The sequence below is a fragment of the Elgaria multicarinata genome, chromosome 9 (genome assembly GCF_023053635.1).
Source record: "Elgaria multicarinata webbii isolate HBS135686 ecotype San Diego chromosome 9, rElgMul1.1.pri, whole genome shotgun sequence".
NCBI classification, from domain to species: Eukaryota; Metazoa; Chordata; class Lepidosauria; order Squamata; family Anguidae; genus Elgaria; species Elgaria multicarinata.
Window position 1 is genome coordinate 25,975,399 of NC_086179.1, and position 24,060 is coordinate 25,999,458.

Genomic DNA, 24,060 nt, shown 5'->3' on the forward strand with positions numbered 1-24,060 from the left:
TGTCAGAAGCCAGCCCTGTGCAGCACATAACTGGGATTGCAGGATGTGTCCCACAAACAGTCTTCTCCTCTAAATGAGTCCCCAGGCACAGCAAAAGGCTGAAAATCTGGACTGCCAGTTGAGCAGCTGGGGATGAAATACTTTCTGACACTAGGACTAAATCTGCTGAAATATCACATCTGATCCCACCTCCTGCAGAAATCAGAGTCACACAGATAAAAAAGTTAGCATACCAAATCTTGCCTCTCTTCTAAACTCACCACGTGAAGCATGGTGCCTTGAACACTTGTCTTGAATATAAAATTAAATTGCACATTCCATTTTGAAATACACCTTGTTCCATTAACATTAACAGATGTTGTAACGAATTTGTTTTATTTGTAATGGTTCTTTGTGGAGGAGTTTAGAAAACGCAAGATGTTTATTTTATTTTTATGTCCAATTGTATTTTATAGTCCAATATAGTTGAGTTGTACTTTATAGTCCAATAATTCACTGGTCTCACAACATCTCTCTTGAAAATCATCTTCAGCTGTTCACTGGTTTGCAAGAAGAGCTCGCTCCAGGTTTGACTGCGGCCGGTGTTCTCGCATTGCCTTGGCTGCAACAGGCTTTCTTTTCATTTCTTCATCTGATGCCTGATAGTGTGAAGGGCTTTGCATGCCACTGTAAACCCACCTAAATGCAAACTTGATGCACTATGTGGCAACCATTTCAGATATCTGGGTCTCTGTTATGTTCTTTGGTGTAGTCTTTCATTGGCCATCAAGCGGCCACTCTCCCATGGTTTCCACAGCATTTATTATTTATACAGATCATAGAATCATAGAGTTGGAAGGGCCCTATAAGGCCATCAAGTCCAACCCCCTGCTCATTGCAGATGTTTTACGGAGTTTCATAAGCAAAACGTACACAGGTCACCGTCCCCAAAGAGCTCACACTCTAAAGATGTGCTTTATGACTTGATCTGTGTGCGCCTTTGCAATAATGTAAGGTCCTAGTTCTCACAGCAACATTGCAAAATTTATAGTGTTGCTGTGAAAATTAGGACCTTACATTATTGCCATTGTTACGTTTCAGTGGGACTTAGAAATGCATCCTATGAATGTTTATTCCACTGTGGACAATGGAGTTTATTCTCCGGTATGTGTGCATACGTTTGTAGCTCTAGTGGTGACCAGCTAGATCAGGATCATAGGCCTTAAAGCAGATGAGCAAATCTCCCAAATTAGCCTAGTAGCAATGGTGTAATGGCGCCAGGGCTCAGAGGGACACAGCACCAACACTTTTTTATTAGCAGGGACGGCGATGTCATCTGCTACCCCTCAGCATTCCCTGTGAGCTTAGCTGCAGGACTCACGGTAGCTGGGAGGAAATGAATTTTCCCAGCAACAATATATTTATTCCTTGTAATGATGCAAAGTCTTTTGGGGTGGCTTGGTCCTGAATGGGCAATTTAGACCCATTAGGCTTACAGAAGACTTGCTCCTGGTGGAGATGAGAACTGCTAGAACTGGTTTGTTGATATGACTCTCCTTGAGGGTGTGGTTATGGGGACTGTCATGATGGGCACCTGCACTTCAAAGTGTAGTAGGGGATCTAGAGGTAAGGGTATGGGTCTTCACTGCCCTGCATATAAAGCATGGCCCCCTCCCGCTGACTAGCAGAAGCAGAAGCCAAATTAAGGACATTTGTGCAAAGGTGTTTTAACGGGCATGATTTATGCAGGTTGCAGAATTCCACTGTCCTTGGTGTGCAGTTTTTAGGTTGCGCTTTGGAGGAGGATTTTAGAGCATAGACATAGCAATAAAGAACAGGGCAGAGAGACATCAATGTGTAGTAAGTCCTCCTCCTTGTGTGTTATGATCACAGAACGCACCTGGTCCAGGTACAAAGAACAACTTAAGTTGGAAGGCCAGCCGGCCGGCTGGGGTCTCTGCATCTCTTCCAAGTAGAGCTAGAAGGCCTAAGGCAGCTTCCACCTCTTTGCTACCGGCCAACTCTGAGCCTTCAGCCTTGCCGCGTTGATGCTGGCGCCGTTGATCTGTGGTGAAACAGGTTCATGAGAGCGCAGGGAGAGGCTGGCGGACAGGAGGCCCATCCGGATGCAGTCGTCAGTGGCCTCTCCGGCAAGCAGCCCAGCAATGAGTCCAGCCATTAAGCTGAAGGGAGAAGAAACCGTTGCACCTTATTTATTTATTTTTACATTTATAACCCGCCTTTCCCTATTTTGGGTAGCTGCTAAGCAGATCTCTGGCCTTCATCCAATTTTTGGTGGATGTAGTTTTGCTTGTGTGTGACGCTTTTTGAAGGGAGAAATTTTGCCTGTTTGCTTTTGGGGCGGGTAGTTACTGAACATCACCAGTTTTTCTTCGGTAAAACAGGTATTTTGTTCTGCTTTGTGGGGGCAAATATGTAGTTTATCTTTTATTTGGGGCTCAAACCCAACCTCTATCCTGTATTCAGTTTGGCAATCCCCCCATGGCAACCATTTGAGCCCTTGAGATCTTTGCAGATTTCCAAATATGCCCAGAGAGCCAAAAAGGTTGGAGACCCCCCCACCAGTAGGTGTGAGATGGGGGGTATCATGTCCTTCACTTCAGGAAGCAAAATGTCTTGGGCCAGCCTTGATTCTGTAAAATGGACTAAGGATTCTATTCAGCACCCTTCTCCAAGGGCAATTAGGGTTATTTCAGCAAACCTATGACTATTAAGCACAATCTAATACGTTTACACAGGAAAAAAGTCCTACAATTCCCAGTAATCTGGGAATGGCTGGGTAAACTGGGAATTGTAGGACTTTTTTCTGCCTAATCAGGAATTGGATTGCGACCTTAAATTACTTTAAAAAAAACAAAAAACAGTGTCAGTTTGTAGTAGGCATGTGCTCTGCTCCGGTAAGAAGCGTAGAAGCAGGAGCGAATTGGCCTGCTCCGCCTTGCCCAGAGGCGGAGTAGAAGAGGACCGCAGACCCCTAGAAGCAAGGCGAAGAGAAGCGCCCATTTTCAGAGCGATCCTCTTTCCGCGGTCCGATCCGATCGCCATCTTGAAACATTTCACTCATAGGATTGCATTGCGGAAAAGAAAGGGGGATAATTGTGTTGTTTTTGAAGCTATCTTTCTGAAAATTCTTGTGCTTAGAGAGTCGTGGATGGGGGTCATTTTGAGCCTACTCTCAGCTCTCTGCGTGGTGCGGTTCGCGTGCTAGAATTTTTTAAAAAGTAGGGTAAAGGCGGGAAAAAGGTTACCTGTTTCGATTGCTGAGGGGCAGAGTCAACTCCCGGTCATGATCACATGATCCCAAAGTTGGAGGAGGGGATAGGCAAAACGGGTAACTTGGGATTCTGGGAACTTCTCTTTCTTAGTCTAAACGGACTTTCCCCAGTGTTTTTTTAAAACAGTAGCCCCACCAAATGCACAAACACAACCTGAAATCATATACTAAGCCAATAATAAGAGATAGAAACACAGCACTGCTACCCACCCTAACTTTGGGGAACAACTGAAAAGATGTGGTGCAAGGGGATGAGCTCCCCTAGGGCATCTCATCGTGGACGTGCCCTCACTCTCTCCTGTATTTGGAGGGCCATCAGAGCCCTCCAAAGAGAGTAACCCGGTGGAGCAATGCCTATCATGGGTTGAAGTGAGAGCTTTACTCCTTAGAGCTCTCGTGGTGGAGCAATGGCTTTCATGAGTTGAACTGACAGTGTTGCTTCTTAAAAGACTGGTCACTAGGACCAGTCAAATTGGCAGCTGCTTCCCCCTCCTCTGGGCACATCCCCCTATTACTGGTAAAAGACAGATATAGCCTTTTAAAAAAAGTTCTTCTTGTTTATTCAGCAACACTGCTGCTTTTAATTCCACCCCTCCTTCGTTTATTTATTTATTTATATATTCCATTTTATATGCATTACTGGCTTATCCTTGGCTCACTTCCTTATGCCCCCAGAAATGTCTGCTGCCTGCCTGCCTGCCTGCCTTCCCTCCCTCCTCCCCTGCCCGCCTCGCAGGGATGTTGTGTGTGTCCTGCTTTGACTCAGGGGAGAAGTCCTTCCTGCACTCACTTAGAGTTTTGGAAGTTCCAAATCCATTTTTCAAGTGTGGAAGAAGATTCATTTAGGTTGATCTCTACTCCCCAATTCATGGCATGTTGGGATTTCCTTTGAAATGGCCCCATTGAGATGTCTGCAGGTTTAAACCCCGCCAAAAAACAGGGGATGATGGGATTGCCTTGAGTCTGAGCGTGCATTTGTATCCCTGGATAAGCTATCATGGTGGCGAGTTTGAGGTTTCTAACGTGCAAATTGACGGAGCTATCGAAAGGAGTGTGAATGGGGTGCCCGATATTCATAAATTCCCCAAAAATCCGGGGATGATGGGATTGCCTTGAGTCTTAGCGTGCGTGTGTATACCTCCATGAGGTGTCATGGTGCCAAATTTGAGGTTTCTAACTTTCACAGAAAAAAAGTTGTATACTTTTTTAGCTTAATGCAAGCCTATGGGGGGGGGGGGGGAAACGGAGCTCCGATCCGGATCTGGAGCTCCGCAGCGGAGCGGAGCGGACATGGGCGGAGCAGGGGCAGAGCAAAGCGGCCCGATCTGCAAATCGCGGATCTGGAAGAGAAGCGGAGCGGGGGGTCCGTGCACACACCTAGTTTGTAGTACAGAATGTTTTTCTCCTAGAGATGTGTGAGATGTCCCTCATACAGTTATTTTGTTACAATAAATGTGATTTATTGTATGGCCCAGAATATGGAGATGGTTCCATTTGTATTCCGGTAAGGACAAAAGGGTTGTGTAGAAGGGAGCAAGGACCCCGTTCCTATCTACATTTCTTGCAATAAGAATGCAGATGAAATTTTCTAACGGGTCAGCTGACCTAGCAACTTCTCCCTGCTTTCCGGGGCATCAGATTCTTGGGGGCATTTTGGGGCCTCTCTATACTAGCCCTTTAACTCAGTCTCACCATCATTTAAGTGTCATGGCTGGCAGCAAAGAACCCTGGGAAATGTAGTGCAATCAAGAGGCAAGTCCTGCCCTATGGTCAGAAAACTGCAATTCCTGGGGAAAGTCATAACAGTCTGAAGAAAAGCACACACACATTTGAAACCTGGTTTAAAATGCACACTAGAGACCAGACTTCCCTAGCTTGACGTGCTCCAGATGTGTTGGACCGCAATTCCCATCACCCCACAGCTGGGGACAATGGGGATTGTAGCCCAATGCATCTGGAGCGTGCCAGGCTGGGGAAAGCTACTGCAGAATGTACTTTTACATCTGGCTGAACTGCACAAGTCGCTGCTTGCACCTCATGGAGCTTGAAGTGATCCCATGAGCCCGGGCTGCGCATTGATGAGGAATGTTGTTTTAATAGTCAAAGGTGTTGAAGGCGAGCATTTTATCTGGCTTGCTAGGATGCTCCCCCCTCCCTTGAAGAAAGCCTGGTTGTTGTCCAAAGAGGGTCCAGGTGCTTCTTACAATGGCTGCGTCTCGAGGCCCGCGGAGCAAAAGATGCGAGGCTCTTGCTGAAATTTAATTTCCGACGTGCTGCTTCACAAAAGGCTCAGGAAAATGACAGCTTCCCATAATCTTCCCGTCTCTCACCACCTCCAGATAAATATTTGGGCTCCTTCTTCCTTAGCGATGCCGCGTACCTGTGTGTGCCCTGTTATGTTGTCATAGCAACCAAAGTGGCAGGGACCAAACAGGAGAAGGTGGAGCAACCCACAGCTAGGGCACCAGACCTCGCAGGGCAAAGAGCAACGTACCTGTCGCCGGCTCCAGAGACGTTCACTATCTCCTCCGCGGGGACAGGGATCGCTGGGTAGTGAGCAGCGCACAGCCCGTCTGCCGCGTTCTAAGAAGTGAGATCAGAAAGACAATGCAAGGAAGTCAGCCTGGAGGGGAACAAGAACGCTGTAATGCAGCCCAGCCTCACCTGATGTTTTGAATTTCATCTCCCTTCAGCCAACATGGATGCTGGGAGCTGCAATCCAAAGTATCAGGAGGGCACCGGGTTGGGGAAGGTTGCTTCATATAACTCCGACGCGTAGGAAGTCCCCAGTAATGGGCACAGGAACTTCCACAATATGTGGAGTTGGCCCAAGAGGGGAACTTCTCATTCATTTCAACCGAGGGGGGGTGGGGTCTGGTCAAGAAAAGATTAGAGTGGACTGAAGATATATTAGACCATACGCTACTAAGGATTAACCCCAGGGATACAGCCAGGACTTCCACAGCTGAAACCGGAGAACTAATTGTTGGGGGAGATGTCCACTGAAATTAGGTTCTCAAATCTCATGTTTCCAAAGCGCTAAGAATGGGCACTTTCTGGATTAGACTTGTGGTGTATAACCCACATACTGACTACCCTGAAATCTCAGAGTATTTTTAAGGCAGGTCACTAGTCCTCATGGTTACAGATGTTTGACAATTCTTGCATGGTTTCCTGCAGCCTCAAAAACCCAAGATAATGTGGCTAATGGCCTTTATTTCTCTGGACTGTTCCATTTCCCTCAACCAGAAGCGAGCTTCTGCCTGTATCTACATGCCAACTTGATTTGTAACTGGTTTAATTATCATGGTTCCCTCCCAAGGAACTCTGGGAATAGTAATTTTATGAAGGGGTGTAGAATTTTCTGTTAGATGTCCCTTTCCCGTTATTTCCTTACCTGTGACCCACTCTTTAACTGTGGCTTTTGTCTGTGCAACCCATCCCCCCCACCACCACCTTTGATTCCTTCCCATTTGCCTTCTTCTACCTTATTGAAAGTTGCAGGGTGGAGAGAGATGCTGCCACCCATGTTCCGGCCACACACTACCACTCCATGTTGGCCCAGTGTTACCACCACACAGTGCAACTCTTTCAGTAAGGGGCAGGCCAGGGTCACGGCGGCCTCGACCACGTCTTCCAGCTTCGATGGCAGATCTTTAGAGTTCAACAGATGACAACCAGTCACATAGCATCAAAGCCACAATAAAACCATTGACCTGGGCTTTCACAGGAATCATTTACAGAATCATAGAGTTGGAAAGGGCCTACAAGGCCATCGAGTCCAACCCTCTGCTCACTGCAGGAATCAATGTACATGGGGTTCCCAGGTAGTCACCCTTCCAGAAACTGACCAGGCCTAGACCTACTTAGCTTCATCAAGGTTGCAGCATCCCATGCCATCACACCACTGGGGGGAAATGTGTGCAACATGCTATCAAAGATATCCTGTCAAATGCAGCCTCAGGAGATGCCATATATCACAGGAGGGCTCCCAGCAGAGTGGTAGAGACCCTGCTTCACGCGCTTAAGGCCCCAGGCGCCACCTCCAGCAACTCCAACTACAGAGCCCAATGGGGAGCAGCTGCCAGTCAGGATGGACTATGCTAAACTGTTTGGCCAAGATCTGACTCGGGGGAAGGCAGATTCGATATGTTGAGGGTGACCCTATGGAAAGAAGGACAGGGGGCTCCTGTATCTTTATCAGTTCTATAGAAAAGGGAATTTCAGCAGGTACCATTTGTATGCGTGCAGGACCTGCTGAAATTCCCTCTTCATCACAACAGTTAAAGCTGCGGGAGCCCTGCCCTCTTGACCAGATACAAAAGAAGGCTTCTGCAGCTTTAACTGTTGTGATGAAGAGGGAATTTGACAACTGCTGAAATTCCCTTTTCTGTGCAACAGCTAAAGATACAGGAGCCTTGTCCTCCTTTTCATATGGTCACCCTATTATTTATTTATTACATTTATATCCAGCCTTTTTTCCTCCAAGGAACCCAAGGTGGTGTACATAATCCTCCTCCTCCTCTCCATTTTATCCTCACAACAACAACCCTGTGAGGTAGGTTGGGCTCAAAGTCTGTAACAGGCCCAAAGTCACCCAGTGGGTTCCCATGACTGAGTGGGGACTAGAACCCGGATCTCCCGGCTCCAAATCCAACCCTTTAGCCACTACGCCACACTGGAGATGTTCCTAGCTTTAAAAAAAGGAAAAGGAAAAAAGGAATACGTTTTTCTTCCTCACCGCCACTCCCCAAAGTGCTTCACCTGCTGGCACAGGATGTCCCAGGGTCCGATTGATTGCGCGAAGCTCCCGTAGATTGGGAGATATGCAGGCCAGCGCTCTCCAGCTGTCCGAAAGGAACGGCTTTGAAGCCTTGTCCACATCTGTTGGCTCATAACACACTTCAAAAGAGCATTGCAGGAGGTCAACCAACCCAGCACACTCTTGGAGCATTGTCTTTTATTTAATGATCTGTCTATTTTTGCACCCTCCATCTTTCTATTAAAAAAAAAAATAGCCTTCCCCAAACTGATGCCCTGCACATGAATTGAGCTGCAGCTTCCATCATTCCCAGTGGGGATGATAGGTGTTGCGGTGGGCGCCAGGTTGGGGAATGCTGCGTTAAAATGTCCAACTCTGGGAAACACAATGCTGGATATGATCCTGCAGGGCTCTTTTAATGTTGTAATGGTTAAAAATTGCCAGGGCTGCCAGCATTCATTGATCAATTGCCAGAGGTGTGGGTGGGTGGGGAGTTATTCATAAATGAAAGCTACAATCAGACACTTAAATCTACCATCACTGTGGCACTGACAACAAATCCAGTCGGGGCCCTGAACCATATTAAATTAGACGTGTACGTTTGATTTTGACTTGGGTATTCTGGTGTTTTCCCCTCTAAACTGTAGATTTAATATACATGAAGATCTCAGCAAAATGCAGATAGAATATATATGCATGTGTGGGTGTGTATATTATTATTTATTTATTTATTTATTTATTTATTTATTTATATAGCACCATCAATATACATGGTGCTGTACAGAGTAAAACAATAAAATAGCAAGACCCTGCCGCATAGGCTTACATTCTAATAAAATCATAATAAAACAATAAGGAGGGGAAGAGAATGCAAACAGGCACAGGGTAGGGTAAACAGGCACAGGGTAGGGTAAAACTAGCAGTATAAAGTCAGAACAAAATCAAGTTTTAAAAGCTTTAGGAAAAAGAGAGAGAGAGAGAGAGAGAGAGAGAGAGGATGGATGGATGGGTGGGTGGGTGTAGTGTGGAGTCCCTTTTCTACTGTTTCAAAATAAGCAGGGAAATAGCTCAGGTGAGAGATGATGCTGGGTCTATAAACTCTCTAGGTCAGGGGTTGGCAACCTGTGAGCACATCTGGCAATTTGCGGAACTGTCCCGAGCACTACCACAAAATGGCTGCCATGGCAAGCATGGCAAAGGACACGTAACCTGCCCCAAAGACTGAGGACAAGGCCGAAGTCTAGTGTGTTGTGGCTCAGAACCCAGTGTTTTCAGCACCGACAGAAACCTATTTCACAGCAGTCCCAGCTTCCCGGAAGAAAATGTGTTATTTATTTTTTCTAAGTGGGACAGCCAAAGGCACCAAGAAAGGGATCTGGGGGCGCCTGGTGCCCCTGAGAGCACTGCATTGTTCACCCCAGCCCTGGATGCATCTAGGAAGTGCTTCGCACCAAGCATTAGGGTCGGCTTCAGCACGGTGTTTCTTCTTACCTGCGAGGTGCTGATCTCTGGCAATCTGACAGATGTACTGAATGGTGGAAACTGGCACATTCCCATCAATGCACACTAGTGGGGCCAAGCGCAGCCTCTCCTTGAACCCAGACACCTGAAAGAAATCACAGGTGAGTGCCAGCAATGGAAAAGCTAAGCTGATTCTACAAATGAGACATCCCTGCTCTTCCTCAAGTAAAGGAGGGGAATTCCACGGTTGGGCATGTCCCATTTAGCTAGGAGGTTTTGGGTGCTCCTCTTAACATAGGCTTGCTGTGGAACAATAGCTGCCTTTGTACAGATAAAGCAAGTTGTTCAAATTCTGCATTCCCCGTTTTATTTTCCTGTCTCTTACACTAAATTTGGTATCAAACCAACCCCCTCAAATTTACTATGTTTATTTATTGCATTTATATCCTGCCTTTCCCCCTCCTTCAGGAACCCAAGGTGAAATGCATAATCCTCCTCCTCTCCATTTTAGCCTCCCAACAACAACCCTGTGAGGTAGGTTAGGCTGAGAGTCAGTGATGACTGGCCGAAGTCACCCAGTGAGCTTCCATGGCTGACTGGGGACTAGAACTCGGATCTCCCGACTCCCCACCACACTGGCTGTGCCTGGATGAGTTTGAGGAGGTCACTGAAGACAAGACATTCTCTTGCCTTGCGACTGATCCAGTTCCTGCAAGTCTCAGATGGTGTCGTACACATGCGCAAGGGGTGTGCTGGGTGTGCCCAGGCACACCCTAATGTCTCAAGCAATACGTTCCGAACTGAGGGGGGCTTTGAGTAGGGATCCAGATGCAGCAGGAATAGTCCTCCAGCTGCTCTGCTGCCGTGCCGAAGAACTACTGCCCCTAAGAGAACACCTCTTGTTGTTGCTCTGAGCAGCAAGAGCAAAAAGGAATTGTTTTGCTTGGAGCCTCTCTGCCAGGAGCTGCACTTCAAAGAGGCCAAGAGGAGGGCCCCTGAAGGCTCAGATCGCCTCGTAAGCCCTCCTCTGGCCAGTGTCACCACAAAGTTACACCAATGCTTGGGCTTGAGGAGCGTCTCCTCATTCTCCCCCCCCACACAACTGCATGGCCCTCCCACGGTCAGGCAAGCCCAACGTATAGCACCGCATCAGCGTCTACAGTGTTTAATAAATAAATGAATAAAAATAATGTCCTTTATGACTGAGTATTCAATCAATGTTCAACCTTTAACAGAAAAAACCCCTGGGTGCACATCCTAATGCAATGTGCTGCACATGCCTAGGGCTGGGGTGTCTACACAAACTCTGTCATTGAGATGAATTCCCCCCCCCGCCCCCCCGTATCGTTTAGCACTGGGATGGGGAACCATTTTCAGCCCAAGGGCCAAATTCAATTCTAAAGCAGCTTTCAGGAGCTGCTTTTCAGAGGTGGGTGGGTTCAAAGGCAAAAGGAGTGGGGCCAAAATACCGGTGTATTTTAGCTTAAAGCTCTTACTGCTGAGATTGAGGATTTAGGAGAAGCATCTCAACCTTTCAGAACGGGCGGGAGGACCTGCACAAAACTTGGAAAACGACCAAATGATCAACAGTCAGGACAAGGAGGCACCACCATCTCGGGCAGCCCAGAGGGTTCCCCACCCCTGATTTAGCAAGATACCACCACCTGGCTTTATGTAGGGGTGTAGATGCTAAAAAGAGAAATCAACTCTGGCGCTTGATAAACGTATTAAAAACTATTTTATTCTTAAAATCCAAAAATGCTCTGCTCGAATACGTTTAATACGTTTATCAAGCACCAGAGTTGATTTCTCTTTTTAGCATCTACGCTTATTGGTGCGGTTTTTCCCCCTACATCGGCATACCTTTATGTAGGGGTGGCCATATGGAAAGGAGGACTGGGCTCCTGTATCTTTGTTGTCTAGAAAAGGGAATTTCAGCAGGTGTTATTTGTATGTATGCATGCAGCACCCGGTGAAATTCCCTCTCCATCACAACAGTTAAAGCTGAAGGAGCCCTGCCCTCTTTTGTATCTGGTCAAGACAACAGGGCTCCTACAGCTTTAACTGCTGTGATGAAGAGGGAATTTCACCAGGTGCTGCATGCTTCTTACTTGTCTATCTATGCTGTGTTTCAAATGGAGTCGGAATGGGCATTTGTCCATTTCTCAACTCAGAGCATGGCGACGGAATGAGTAGCTGACCAACTGAGCCATGCAGGCTTGGGACAGTTCACTTGCAAGGGGATCTTGCATGAGGCTCCTTTTCAGCTGCAATGCTACAACTCTCTAAGAAGTGTGCTTTGCAGTGAAGAAAACACCAACCTAGAATAACTTCCCTACCACATCATGGCCTCCTATAAACTTGTTCTGCATTTTTATGTCTGTTCTCCATGGTTGCAGGCAGATGTTTTCCCTGTTGAAATCAATGGGGCTTTACTGCTAAGCATGCATAGAATTGCATTACATAAATCTAAAGCGTTTTGCATGATTTAAAAACATGCAGTGGAATCCAAGGCATCTTTACTCAGACGTAAAGCTTTGCTGATTTCAATAGAACTGCTAAGGCTGCATAGGATTACAGCCCAATTCATGCAACAGGAGCTTGCTAGGGCAGCGTACTGGACTGTGTCATCGGTTTTCCTCCCTGCCTCTATCATCTTAGCTAAATTCATCAGAGGAATACAATGATAGCACTGCATCCATCAACAGGTAGGGGTGGGCAGAAATTCTGAGGCTTTTATTGTTGCTGTTGTGTGTTATTCTGCTGGGATCCAAGGGAATAACGTCTCATGTCACAGTTTTACCCTCTTTTCCCCTCCTTTGGTAACGAAATGGGGATCAGAGAAGGAAGGGTGGGGACAATGACCACTTTTTTCCACGCAGGAATAAATCTTCAGTCTTTTAAGGGTCTTGGTGATAAGTGAATTACTGACATGCCTGTGCCTTCTTAACAAAACACCGGCACCTGTTAAATACAGGCTCTTGGGGCTTTTCCCCCCCAACAGTTTTTATTAATGGGGAAAGGGCGGGGCTGCACTTGAATCGCTCCTAATCACCTCTTCCATTAGTGTCCCAAACCACAACTCAACCACCAAGTAGGTTGTGTTTATCTGCGTTTCTACAGTTCGGCACGTCCTAGAAACACAAAGCCTGGAAGGAATTGTGGGTGGAGGCGGCAGAGCTAGAAAAGTGGTTTTCAGCACTTGCTAGTTTCGGAATGACAAGCACAGTGTAGGTTGTAATGAAGTCAACCGTGGGTTCCTTCAAATGGGTTCCTGAAACTGCCTATCACGTGGGCCCAGCTATGAAGACCATGATTGCAGATGGGGAAATTCCAGTTACAGTCAGTAAAGCAAAGCATAAAGTGGGGCAAACCCATTTACACCACCCTAAGTTCTTTGGAGGAAGGATATGACACAAATGGAACAAGCATATGGCTAGCTGTGAAGTATGGTGATCTTTTTCGGCTATTGGGCGGTATAAAAATGTAATAAATAAATAAATAAAAATAAATTTTTCAAACCTCCATGATCACGAAACTGACAAATGGGCTTCCAGACCCGGATAGGATTTCTTTAATGCCACAGATGGGTGTTTGCACTTACCAAATACAAAAAGACAGATCCCTGCACCCAAGGAGCTTCCAATCCAGCCACAATGGACAGCCTAGGAGTTCCCAACCCCACTCCCAGTTCTTACCGCTTTCTCGAGAGCTGTGTATCTGTGCACTGATGCGCTTTACTAAAGACTCCGAATGCAGGTCTGGTTCAGAAGGGCTGGTTGTGGCTGAGGTTTTTCCAGGTGCTGTGTTTACTGGAATCGGGCAGCTATCTCTGTGCATCATGCCCCTTGCGCTAAGATTTCTCCACGCAGCCATGGAGTCATACACAGGACTGCACGGTGAAAAGGCCAAGCTGTCATCTATGAATCATGCCGAACCAATTGACAAGTTCCTTCCAGAACTACCTAGTTTTCAATTTCCTCTTTGTTTCCCTCCCAACTATCCTGGCCCTTGGGAAAGCAGGGGAGCACAGAAGTAAAAATGAGAGAGAGAGAGAGATTTTAATTGCTGTGGATCAGTCATTCCCAACCTGCTGCCCTCCAGATGTGTTGGACTACAACTCCCATCATTCCCAGCCAGCTATAGTCCAATGCATCTGGAGGGCAGCAGGTTGGGGAAGGCCCCTGTGGAGAGAGGGCCACAGAAGGGTCTTACGTATTGCTCTGTTATCTGCTGGTGGACGTCCATGTCTCCCAAGCCAAGGGCCAGGTCTCCACTGCCTGTGATCACGGCGCAGTACGTGGCGGTGTTGTGTCCTTTCAGTCTCAAGACGCCGCTCATATCCTCAAAGCAGGGGCAGCCGGGGAGAGAAGATAAATTTAGTGAAATCCGTTTTCTTCTCGGCAACTCCCTTCAGCTCATTAAGCCTTGGGGCTTTGAGATCATGGGGCATACTGGCCCCAATCCAGCTCTAGCTGCACAGAACTAAGCATCCAGCCTCCAGTCCAATGAGGTCTGTGTTAGTATCACCCAGCAGCTGTGCAGCACCATCCCCAGTGGAAGCGTCCAGGGGCGCCCCATGGGACAACGGGCCACAAGCTGGATGCACCCAAGTCCCGCTGCTTTCAACAGCTCCTGAGCATCCAATAAGATGGGGGGCAGGGAGGACACCTGTGGCCTACCAGATGTTGTTGGGCTGCAATGTGCATCATCCCTGCCCATGGGCCATACTGGTTGGGGCTGATTGGGAGCTGGAATCCAGCAACATCTGGAAAGCCACTGGTTTCCTGACCCTGTGCTCCTGGATCTTTAACAGCTGTATTAAAAAGGGAATTTCAGCAGGTGTCACTTGTAGACATGCAGCACCTGGTGAAATGCCCTCTTCATCACAACAGTTAAAGCTGCAAGAGCTGTACTCAAGGGACCAGATACAAAAGAGGGCAGGGCTCCTGAAGCTTTAACTGTTGTGATGAAGAGGGAATTCCAGCAGGTGCTGCATGTCTACAAGTGACACCTGCTGAAATTCCCTTTTTAATACAGGAGCCCTGTCCTCCTTTTCATATAGTCACCCTATGCAGGCAGATTTTTAATCCCACTGAGCCCGCAATATTCACAAGGTTATTCCTCTGGTGCAAGTCCCAGGGTGAAGGGGAGCTGTGCAAGAACATCTGGAAACTTACACTTGCTTGTCACACAGCAGACTTTGGCATCCATCGTATAATGTAATCATGTCCAGAGGAGCGTCTATTTTAGTATGTTGCAGCAAAGCCAACGCCTTTACGAGACCAGGACCAGGGCCAAGATCAGGTGATTCTTGGTATAAGAACCACCACCTGGCAGAGCACTTAAGAACAACCCCATACAATGAGTTACCATATGACTGCAGTAGCGCAGGACGGACTCAGAATGCTCATCTTTCCCCATGACGGAGATAAAGAATGGAGCCTTCCCAAGACGACTTAAGCCATCTAAAAACAAAAGAGAAACAGAACAAGGCTGGATGCTGCAATAAGGGCGCCCGAAAGCTTCTCCAAAATTGAATTCGGCCCCCACCCCCTCCCCTGAAATAGACCGTACTGGGCTAGGTGGACCAACAGACTGACCTGGATCATAAGGCAGCTTCCTATGATTACCTAACTGTGAGTAAATTGCAATAGTCATTTTCAGAAATTCACAATAAGGTGTGTGGACTGTCAATTTAATGGCATCCTGAATGCAAGCAGGCAAAAAGAAGAGAACCTAGGTGAAGTCCTTCACCTGTGAATTGCCATGCCGGATGCCACCATAAGAACTGACCTTACTGGGTCACACCAGGTCCATCTCACCCAGTATTTTGTCTCTAGCAGTGCTCCACTGGATGCCTCTGGATGCTCACAAGCAGGACATGATGTTCTCTGCCTTTATCGTGGCTAAGAAGGCAGGCTGGAAGGGATGTTCCTTATGGTTTCCTAATGGCTAGCCTTAAAACTAGTGGTACCTTAGAGCAGCAGTGGGTGAAAGGCAGATTTCAACTCCCAGAAGCCCCTGCCAGAATGGCCAATGGTTAGGAATGCTGGGAGTTGAAGTCCAAAACTTCTGCAGATCTACTTTCGTCCACTCCTCTGCTTTATAAAACCTAATCTATGTCTACCCATAGAGAACAGCATGAAAATGAATTTACCTGCTAGGTTTCTCCCTACGCCGCCGAACGATTGCCTCACCGTTGAGGGATTAGTCTGCCCTCCATCCTGCAAGTGCAGAAGCGAAGTCGGTGGAATGAGGCAAAGGAAAAATGCATCATGATCGTGAAATGCTTAGGCTGCAATCCTTATATACCCTACTGGAGTAAACCCAGCTTAATTCAAAGAAACTTCCTTCTGCGTAGACATGTTCAAGACTGTACTGTTGATTTCTATGCGTTTCTCCCAGATTGTACAGCCGCTTTCCCCAGCCTGGTGCCCTCACCCAGATGGCTTGGACTACAACTCCCACCATTCCCACTAGCACAGTCATTGGCCCTGCTAATTGGTGATGCTGGGAGTTGTAGTCCAACCCACCTGCATGGCACCAGGCTGGGGAAGGCTGTGCTAACCTGTTTTGGACTGATCAAACTACCGTGGCTTCCTCTTAGGGCAGCGTAGCTTTGTGGATATGCTCGGAGAAGGCTCATCCGTATAACAAAACGGAGGGATCTTGTGAATGCCCGACTGAGTCTGGGAATCTGACGGACTCCCTGAGTCCACCCCCGACCCAGTTGGGCACATTTAGAGCGAGCACGGCCCTGTGCTCAAGTGCTCACGGAGGTCCTATGAGTGCTCAGCAGCTGCCAGCCTTCACTGCCGAAATTGCGCACTTCCCCTCCATGGCAGCTGTCTGGAAATCTCCAATTGTATGCTAAATGGAGGCTCTGGAAATTGCACACTTCTGACCCCTGTGTCCATGGCTGCCATAAAGGCCCCATTTATGCAAGGGTCGCGCCTAAATGGGGCCTTTACATCCCCCATCGACGCAGCGGGGGGGATGCGTACAATTTGGGCAGTGAGGGTGGCCAGCTGCTGAGTGCTCGCCGGTCCAAGCCGGGCCTCAAAAGCAGCCCAGGGGGCAGGCGGTGGGGCAAGTGCCTTCCGAGTCGGATATGGGTGAGTCCGCAGACCGACAAGAACTTCAGAGCAGGTAGATGGAAGTACTTCCCATAAGATTAACAGGCGGAGTGAAACACGCCACATTACATGTGTCAGCTATGAGCACAGGTGAATTAGAACATCTGTCCTGATCGCCCTTTTCCACTTTCCTCCTCAAATGGGTGACCGTTTTCAGTCTGAGGGCCATATTTACCCTCTGGGGCCACATGGCGGAAGTCGGCAATGACAAAACAAAAAGTGGACAGGGCCACTCACACAGTCTTAATTGATATGTCTCCCCTCCACCTCATTCATGCACACTGGGGAAACCAAACACACGGGCATTCAGATCTCTATCCAGCCATGAATCTTACTGGGTGATCTTGGGACAGATCTCTCAACCCATTCATATACACACCACATGAAGATGCCCCTCCCCAGCTGAGACAACCTCGCCCCCCCCCCCCAATAAATCAACCCCGTGCTGCAACTGACTCCAGAGGGAGGCTTTTTTCAAGTCTAATTGACACAGGGAAAATGTAAGTTATAAAATCCGATGATCTTGGCGAATGTGTGTCCTGTTTGTATTCTCCTCCTGTATCCAAGGAGAGAGAGAGGGGGGAAAGCGTTTTGTCAGTTTTTAAGTAGATAACCCTTGCACCTTTCCATTTCGCTCTTCAGCCACCTGTCAGTCAGCTAATCACAAATGTGGCCAGATGTCAGGCTATGGAACAAAACCTGCTTTCCCCAAAGAAGTGGGTTACATCACCCAAATGTTCCATCGTTCGAGACAGAGGGCAAAGCAAACAGCGTTTTCTGTTTATCACTTTAAGCTCTCCTCTTTGTTCACATTCCACTCAGCTGGGGAATCACCACTTCTTATGAAATGTTGGCATTGCTCTTAACTTGTGGGCCCGTGTGCATGTTTTCCTTTGGATGGGGCTTCAGCACAACCATCATTTTATCGTAGCCACATGCACAACCCATAATAGGAGGTTGAGAGGAAAGCTGCACCACACCTGTGCACCACAGAGCTTCAGTAGCTTAATGTGCCCACCTGTGTGTGGAAGAGCGCTCACTTTTTTCTTTCTGTGGGGGGGGGTGCAGAACCTCAGGCCTGAGGGCCAAACCTGCCCCATCTTGCTGCCAAATCCCTGACCTCCAAGCCCTGTGCGGTGCAGCGGTTAGAGTGTTGGACTTGAGTCGGGAGATCCAAGTTCTACTCAGCCATGGAGCTCACTGGGGGGGATCTACACTACTGCTTCAAAGTGCTTTAAAGCGCTTTATAACAGTTTTGACAACGGTTGGGGCCCAGGACACACTCCATATACAGGTTTCAGAACGTTTTCAAAGTGCTTTAAAGAGCTTTGAAAGCAATAGTGTAGATCCGGCTTGGGTGACTTTGGGACAGTCACTGATTCTCAGCCTAACCTACCTCACAGGGTTGTTGTGAGAATAAAAATGGAGGAGGAGGAGGACCATATAATCAAGAGGGGGAAAAAGGCGAATTTCTTGCAGGAGGAATAAAGGCGAGATATTAATGCAAAAGCAACAACTGCACTAAATGCATTTACCAGCATTGTTGCGTCTCTTGCCTTGGCTATGATATCAACGTTGATGCCACCGATGACCACCTGAAAGCGGGGGAGGAAAAAACAGAGATGGAAAAATACCAGCCCCCACAACCAACCAACCAAAAATGGTTCAGCCCCCTGCCTTAAACAAATCAACATGCAATCAAGGCGCTAGAACAGTTCAAATGACCATTCAAGTTCTGTTCCTTCCTGAAGGATAGTGGTCCTTCAGGCAGAAACCTCCCACGGATCAACCCACATTGGCATTCCCGGACCTGGTGCCCTCCAGGATCAACCCCAGCCAGCATGCCCCTTGAGCTGTGTGCCACAACTGGAGGACTCAGGCATCACGGCTCAACAAATCAATCCAAGTATCTCCAGCATGAAGATATTTTTGGACGTGCAAGTGAGCGAGAGCCAAGCCGTCTCTCTGGGAAAGGTGGCATCCTTCACAGGTCTGAGCACTCACCGGACTTGTCGCGACGGAGGCATTTTCGTGCCGAGGCGAGCCGTCTCTCCCGCACCGGCCTCTTTGGATTTGAGTCAGGGCTGCAGCGATGCGGCTGCCCACTCTGGCGTTGTTCTTGATCAAGGCAATATCTGAGGGGCGGTGGGGAAGGTTTGGTGAAGGGAAAGAAAAATGTAACAACTCAGGAAGCCACGGAAAAGTGCATGTAATGAACTGATGCAGAGGCATCCTCTTCTCTGTGGCTGCCTCTTTGCCTTCGGGCTGTCCTCTTACACATGGCTGAAAAAGAGGAAATCTATCAGCCAAAAGAGGGCACAGATGTGCATAAAATCTACACATGTTCATGTGTACAGATGAAAATTTAGCAATGATCGCTGGAATTTGCATGGAGATACAAATACAATTTCACCATAGTGGGGAAGAAGATCTGAGTACTTGGTCAGTCTACTGTCCAGTTGTGGCTATCTGTGAATGGGCAACTTCAAGGTCCCTGCTGCTTTCCTTTCTCAGGACTTCTTACCTTTAAACTGAACATAAGAAGGGCCACGCTGGATCAGACCAAGGGTCCATCTAGTCCAGCATTCTGTTCACACTGTGGCGAACCAGTTGTTGACCAGGAACCCACAAGGCAGGACACGGTGCAACAGCACCCTCCCACCCATGTTCCCCAGGAACTGGTGTATACAGGCTTACTGCTTCTGATCCTGGAGTTAGCACACAGCCATCAGGGCTAGTAGCCATTGATAGCCTTCTCCTCCAGGAATTTATCCAACCCCCTTTTAAAGCCAGTGAAATCGGTGGTCATCACCACGTCTTGTGGTAACTGGACTTCAAATACAGGACTGTCCTCTGAAACAGAAATGTTCATATCTGGATCAGGACAGCTCAGTGGAACTCCCTTCTGCAAGTTCCATTGACCTGCAAGCAGACAAGTGCAGCAGGGAACTATCCTCAGATGCCTCCTAAGCCAAAAAGAAGAGTGAACCTTTTGGTGGCAATCAAGATGTATCTGGATTGCACCATGTGGCATGATACAGGGTGCTGGATTGTCTTGGGTCATAGAATCATAGAATAGCAGAGTTGGAAGGGGCCTACAAGGCCATCGAGTCCAACCCCCTGCTCAATGCAGGAATCCACCCTAAAGCATCCCTGACAGATGCTTGTCCAGCTGCTTCTTGAAGGCCTCTAGTGTGGGAGAGCCCACAACCTCCCTAGGTAACTGATTACATTGTCGTACTGCTCTAACAGTCAGAGTCGATGCTTTAAAAATGATTTTTAGATATATGTTGTCCCTGAGTGTCTGCCAGTTTATATGTTTTATATAAATGGTTTCACACTTTGTATAATGTATTTTAATGGTTTTTATCTTTGTGAACTGCCCAGAGAGCCTCAGCTTTGGGGTGGTATAGAAATATAATAAATGAAATGAGATACGTTGCCTCTCCTGGAAAGAGATAGGTTCAGATCTCTAAGCTTTGCTTTTTGTTTTGTAGTGAAACAAATTGGGCAGGCATTCAGGATTGTTTTCTTTTCAGATTTCTGGACAGCAGAAGGACCTGGGAAGAAAAATGTGCAACTGGCTTTTGGCAGGGATGGAGGGGAGAGGGGCTTGAGATGGCAGGAGAGGATTTTGACGAAAAGATACTGGATTTTAGTGACTCTCCACTGGAGAACTCGTTCACTCTCTGCAGCAAGAAGGGTGTGAGCTCCTTTCCTGTGATCCCCTTTTCCCTGCAAACATAACAACAAGAGTAGTCCTGGATGAGAATAGGTCATGTAATTATAATACATATACTGTGTGGCTATATAAAGCTAAACATATGTGTGTGGGTTTGTATGTCCGGAAATGTTTGCCCACTTCTAGATGAGCTACAAACTTGAAATTTGGGGCACTGATAGGTCTTCCTGTACAATGTACCAAAAAAAAAAATCCAAAACCCCCAATTTTTTGTGGTTTAACTATTTTTAAACAATTTAAAACAAATCCTATGCTGATACCTAAAACTCCCAGCAACTGTTGAGTCAGCGCCTCTCAGAGGACAGGGCCGCCTGTGGACCACCAAAGGCATGCTGGGGTGTGTGAGCATTTCAGAGATCTCGGGGATCACACACGGCCACCTGGGGGTTCGCTCAAGGTCTCTGAAATGACCACACATCCCAGCATGTCTTGTCTAGAGCTGCCCACATCCACTGAGAGCTGCTTTCTTCCACTACTCGGCAATGCTACTCCTTGAGAGAGCGGCAAGGAGCAGCATCAGCGATGAGCAGAAGGAAGAGGATGAACATTATTTGCTGACCCGAGCAACGCCAGGAATATCTGTTAGTTATATTTTGAGAACACAAATCAATCGTCTTTGCTATCCATAGAATCATAGAATAGCAGAGTTGGAAGGAGCCTACAAGGCCATTGAGTCCACCCCCCTGCTCAATGCAGGAATCCACCCTAAAGCATCCCTGACAGATGCTTGTCCAGCTGCCTCTTGAAGGCCTCTAGTGTGGGAGAGCCCACAACCTCACCAGGCAACTGATTCCATTGTTGTACTGCTCTAACAGTCAGGAAGTTTTTCCTGATGTCCAGCTGGAATCTGGCTTCCTTTAACTTGAGCCCGTTATTCCGTGTCCTGCACTCTGGGAGGATCGAGAAGATCGATTACAATATCCATTGTAAAATATATATATCACAAGTCACATCAGATAATGTTTCCATCTTGTGGTGGCAGGTATTTCCATACTACAAACCTAGTAATTCTGCAAAACAGAACTCTCTCTGCAGGTGTGTACAGACATTCCACCATGGGCTGATGGTGGCCAGAGGTACATCATTGGAGCAGGCTGGAGTGATTCTTACCGAGCTTCCCTCGAAGCCAGCTGAATCGCTTCTTCAATGAGCTGTCCGGAAGCAGCTTGGTCCTGAGGACAGGGCACTGCAATCAGCACTCCACTGCCCAACTGCAAAGCCAAAGACCTGGCTGAGAAGGAAAAGTCACAGCCGTTAGGTGGCTGAGTGGCTGAAATCAACAGACAAAACGACAAGAGGCTTGTCTACACGGCCAATGTAGCCCAGCGTGGCTGTGCAGTTGTGCCCCACTGATTAAATGATGCAGCTGCCAACTTGCAGCCACTTTGGGCTTTTCCCCTGCAAAACTGCACTTTTACCGCGACTTTTTCAATTGCTCCAACGTCACCACTTTGTTTCTTCACCTGTCAGTGGTGGCTTCGGATCAGGTTAAGAAAGTGGGCATACTTAGGGGTGGATCCCAGCACAAGGTAGATGCAAGAATGCAGGGCAGGGAGTGGGTTCAACAAGCCTCGTAATGGCTGCCACGGTGATGTAAAAGTCAGGGAACGAAAGTAAGGGCAGTTCAGATCTATTACACAGAAATGAAATGAACTGTAGCAGCGCTGCTGTGCTGCTGCAGGCTTTCAAAGTTGCACAGAGTTGCTATTTTAAAAAGGGTTTTCACAGTTTCCTGTTCCCGCCATCTGACAATGGCACTGTGATTTTTCCTAGACTGGATTGCCCACGCTCACTCCCACCATAGAACTCTTTTGATTCCGCTTCACAGCAGCGATGCTATGGGGTTTGGAGGGAATCAGGAGGCAAAGCGGCATTGTAGAGACACAGCCAGGGAAGGCACAGGAATCAATCATACAGCCATAATAACCTAGAACTAGCTCTTTAAAATGCCTGAGAAAGAGAGAGAGAGAGAGAAAAGGTATTTACCTGGTGCCAAAAGAATAACGTAGGTGCCAGACAAACCTCTTTGGGGAGTTTATTCTGTAAGTGGGGTGCCACCACTGAGAAGGCCCTCTCTATGGAGTCTAATTATCTCCTGCACTCTACCTTAACCCAGTTAACGAACTGTGGACTTTGAAGCTTTAGTCTCATGCATTTGGGATTGAAGTCTTTGTCAAGGAAATTGAGGAGTTTGCTAGGTTAAACTCCCACCAGCATCCACTCATGCAACAAGTGCCTTATTGCGTTGATGGCTCACCGATCAGCTGAGCAGCAGCATCCTCATTCTGCACCCGAAAAGGTGCCTGGAAGCCACTCCGATGGGAGAAGAAGGCTGGAAACTCTCTTGATTCTCCAAAAGTGGCCACGCAGACACCTTGAGTTTCCTGCAGAGGTCAACAGGGAAGATGACATGAAAAGATGTGAGGGCGAACCATCTTTTCATGGCAAGGTACCCACCACTGGTTATACCGTATAAGAACACAAACAGCAGCTGCCCACTTCTTCAATGGGCAGGTGTCTTTCCTAACGTTACTACCCAGAGATGTTGGGGATGGAACCTCAGATGTTCAGCCTCTCTAACACATGCTGTACCACTGAGCTGTGGCCTCTTCCCAAGCCACAAATGCTATCACACAAAGGCATAAAAGAGAGCCTCTTCCCCCCACCCTCAATTGCATGGGTTTGATGGGATTTGATGCCATGACTTCTCATACACAAAGGGCTTCTCTCTACATGAGTGATTTATTGCAAGCTTGTGATTGGTCACTCACAGAAGTTAGCGGGTTCTTTACATGATGTCATCAACCACTAGGACATCTCCCATGCTTTCCCCCCTTTATCCCACTTTCAAAAAGATTGGAGATAATGCGAAAAGGGGCATTATTCCAATCGATCAACTGTGTGAAATGCCGGTGTTATGCTATTATTGAGCCACTAGATGGCACCATGTAATGGAAAAGATAGAAAAGGGAAGTTTTCAGTTCAACTCGTATCACGTGCCTGCCATGTAAAGAAGCCCATCATAATCCTGGAAAGAAACCCGAAGCAGAAAGCCCTGGTAAAATGTGGGAGATGTGTGGTGAACCCCAAAGAGAGAAACATTACAGGCGGGGAAGCTTTTTTTAAAGTCAAGGTCCACATTACCATGGCCAAAAACGATTGGGCTCCACTTTCCAACAGTGACTGCAGCCAGAGCCAAAAGTGAGCAGGCTTACAAAGTAAGCTGAGGACCACATAAGCTGAAGCCAAAGTCCTTGGGATGCAGGTTCTCCACCCCTGCCCTAGACCAACAAATCTCTTGGCATGTGCATTTTTTGTGTTTTTTTTTAAAAAAATGGTATTATAATATCTATATATGAGCATTACAATTGCTATAACAGGTGTGTTGAACTTCTTTCAGCCTGAGGACTGAATTCAATTGTGGAGAAGCTCTCAGGGGACCTCATTCCAGTGGTGGGCAGGTCCAAAGGCAAAAGCATACCAGCATATTTTAACTTAGGCTGAGAATCAGTGGCCCCGTTCAGAAGACACCTTAAACTATGGCTTTAACTGCGGTGGTTAAACCAGAAAGCCGGACTGTGTTCAGAAGACACTTTAAACCATGGCTTTAACCACGGTGACTAAGGCAAAAAGCCTTATTCACCATGGTTAATGCCATGGTTTAAGGTGTCTTCTGAACACG

At 47.5% G+C, this 24,060-nt stretch overlaps 1 protein-coding gene across 8 annotated transcripts in view; it reads right to left on the reverse strand.

Annotated features, from left to right (window-relative positions):
* The window catches only part of LOC134403272 (uncharacterized), a 44,076-nt gene that overhangs the window by 7,674 nt on the left and 12,342 nt on the right, over window positions 1-24,060 (reverse strand). For 3 of the 8 annotated variants that reach the window (XR_010025795.1, XR_010025793.1, XR_010025794.1), the window contains exons 6-18: window positions 22,636-22,762; window positions 21,489-21,648; window positions 20,286-20,371; window positions 18,641-18,771; window positions 18,172-18,231; window positions 15,658-15,724; window positions 14,871-14,965; window positions 13,713-13,841; window positions 9,528-9,642; window positions 8,039-8,176; window positions 6,762-6,928; window positions 5,769-5,857; window positions 1,880-2,162 (exon numbers count right to left, since the gene is read on the reverse strand). Coding sequence is in view for 5 of the 8 variants with exons in the window: in XM_063133312.1 (XP_062989382.1) it covers window positions 1,967-2,162; window positions 5,769-5,857; window positions 6,762-6,928; window positions 8,039-8,176; window positions 9,528-9,642; window positions 13,713-13,841; window positions 14,871-14,965; window positions 15,658-15,724; window positions 18,172-18,231; window positions 18,641-18,771; window positions 20,286-20,371; window positions 21,489-21,648; window positions 22,636-22,762 (1,560 nt within the window). In the remaining 3 variants the exon portion in view is untranslated. Of the gene's footprint in view, window positions 1-1,702; window positions 2,163-5,768; window positions 5,858-6,761; window positions 6,929-8,015; window positions 8,177-9,527; window positions 9,643-13,712; window positions 13,842-14,870; window positions 14,966-15,657; window positions 15,725-18,171; window positions 18,232-18,640; window positions 18,772-20,285; window positions 20,372-21,488; window positions 21,649-22,635; window positions 22,763-24,060 lie in introns of those variants that run through there. The other 5 variants (XM_063133312.1, XM_063133314.1, XM_063133313.1 and 2 more) reach the window with 3 other exon arrangements.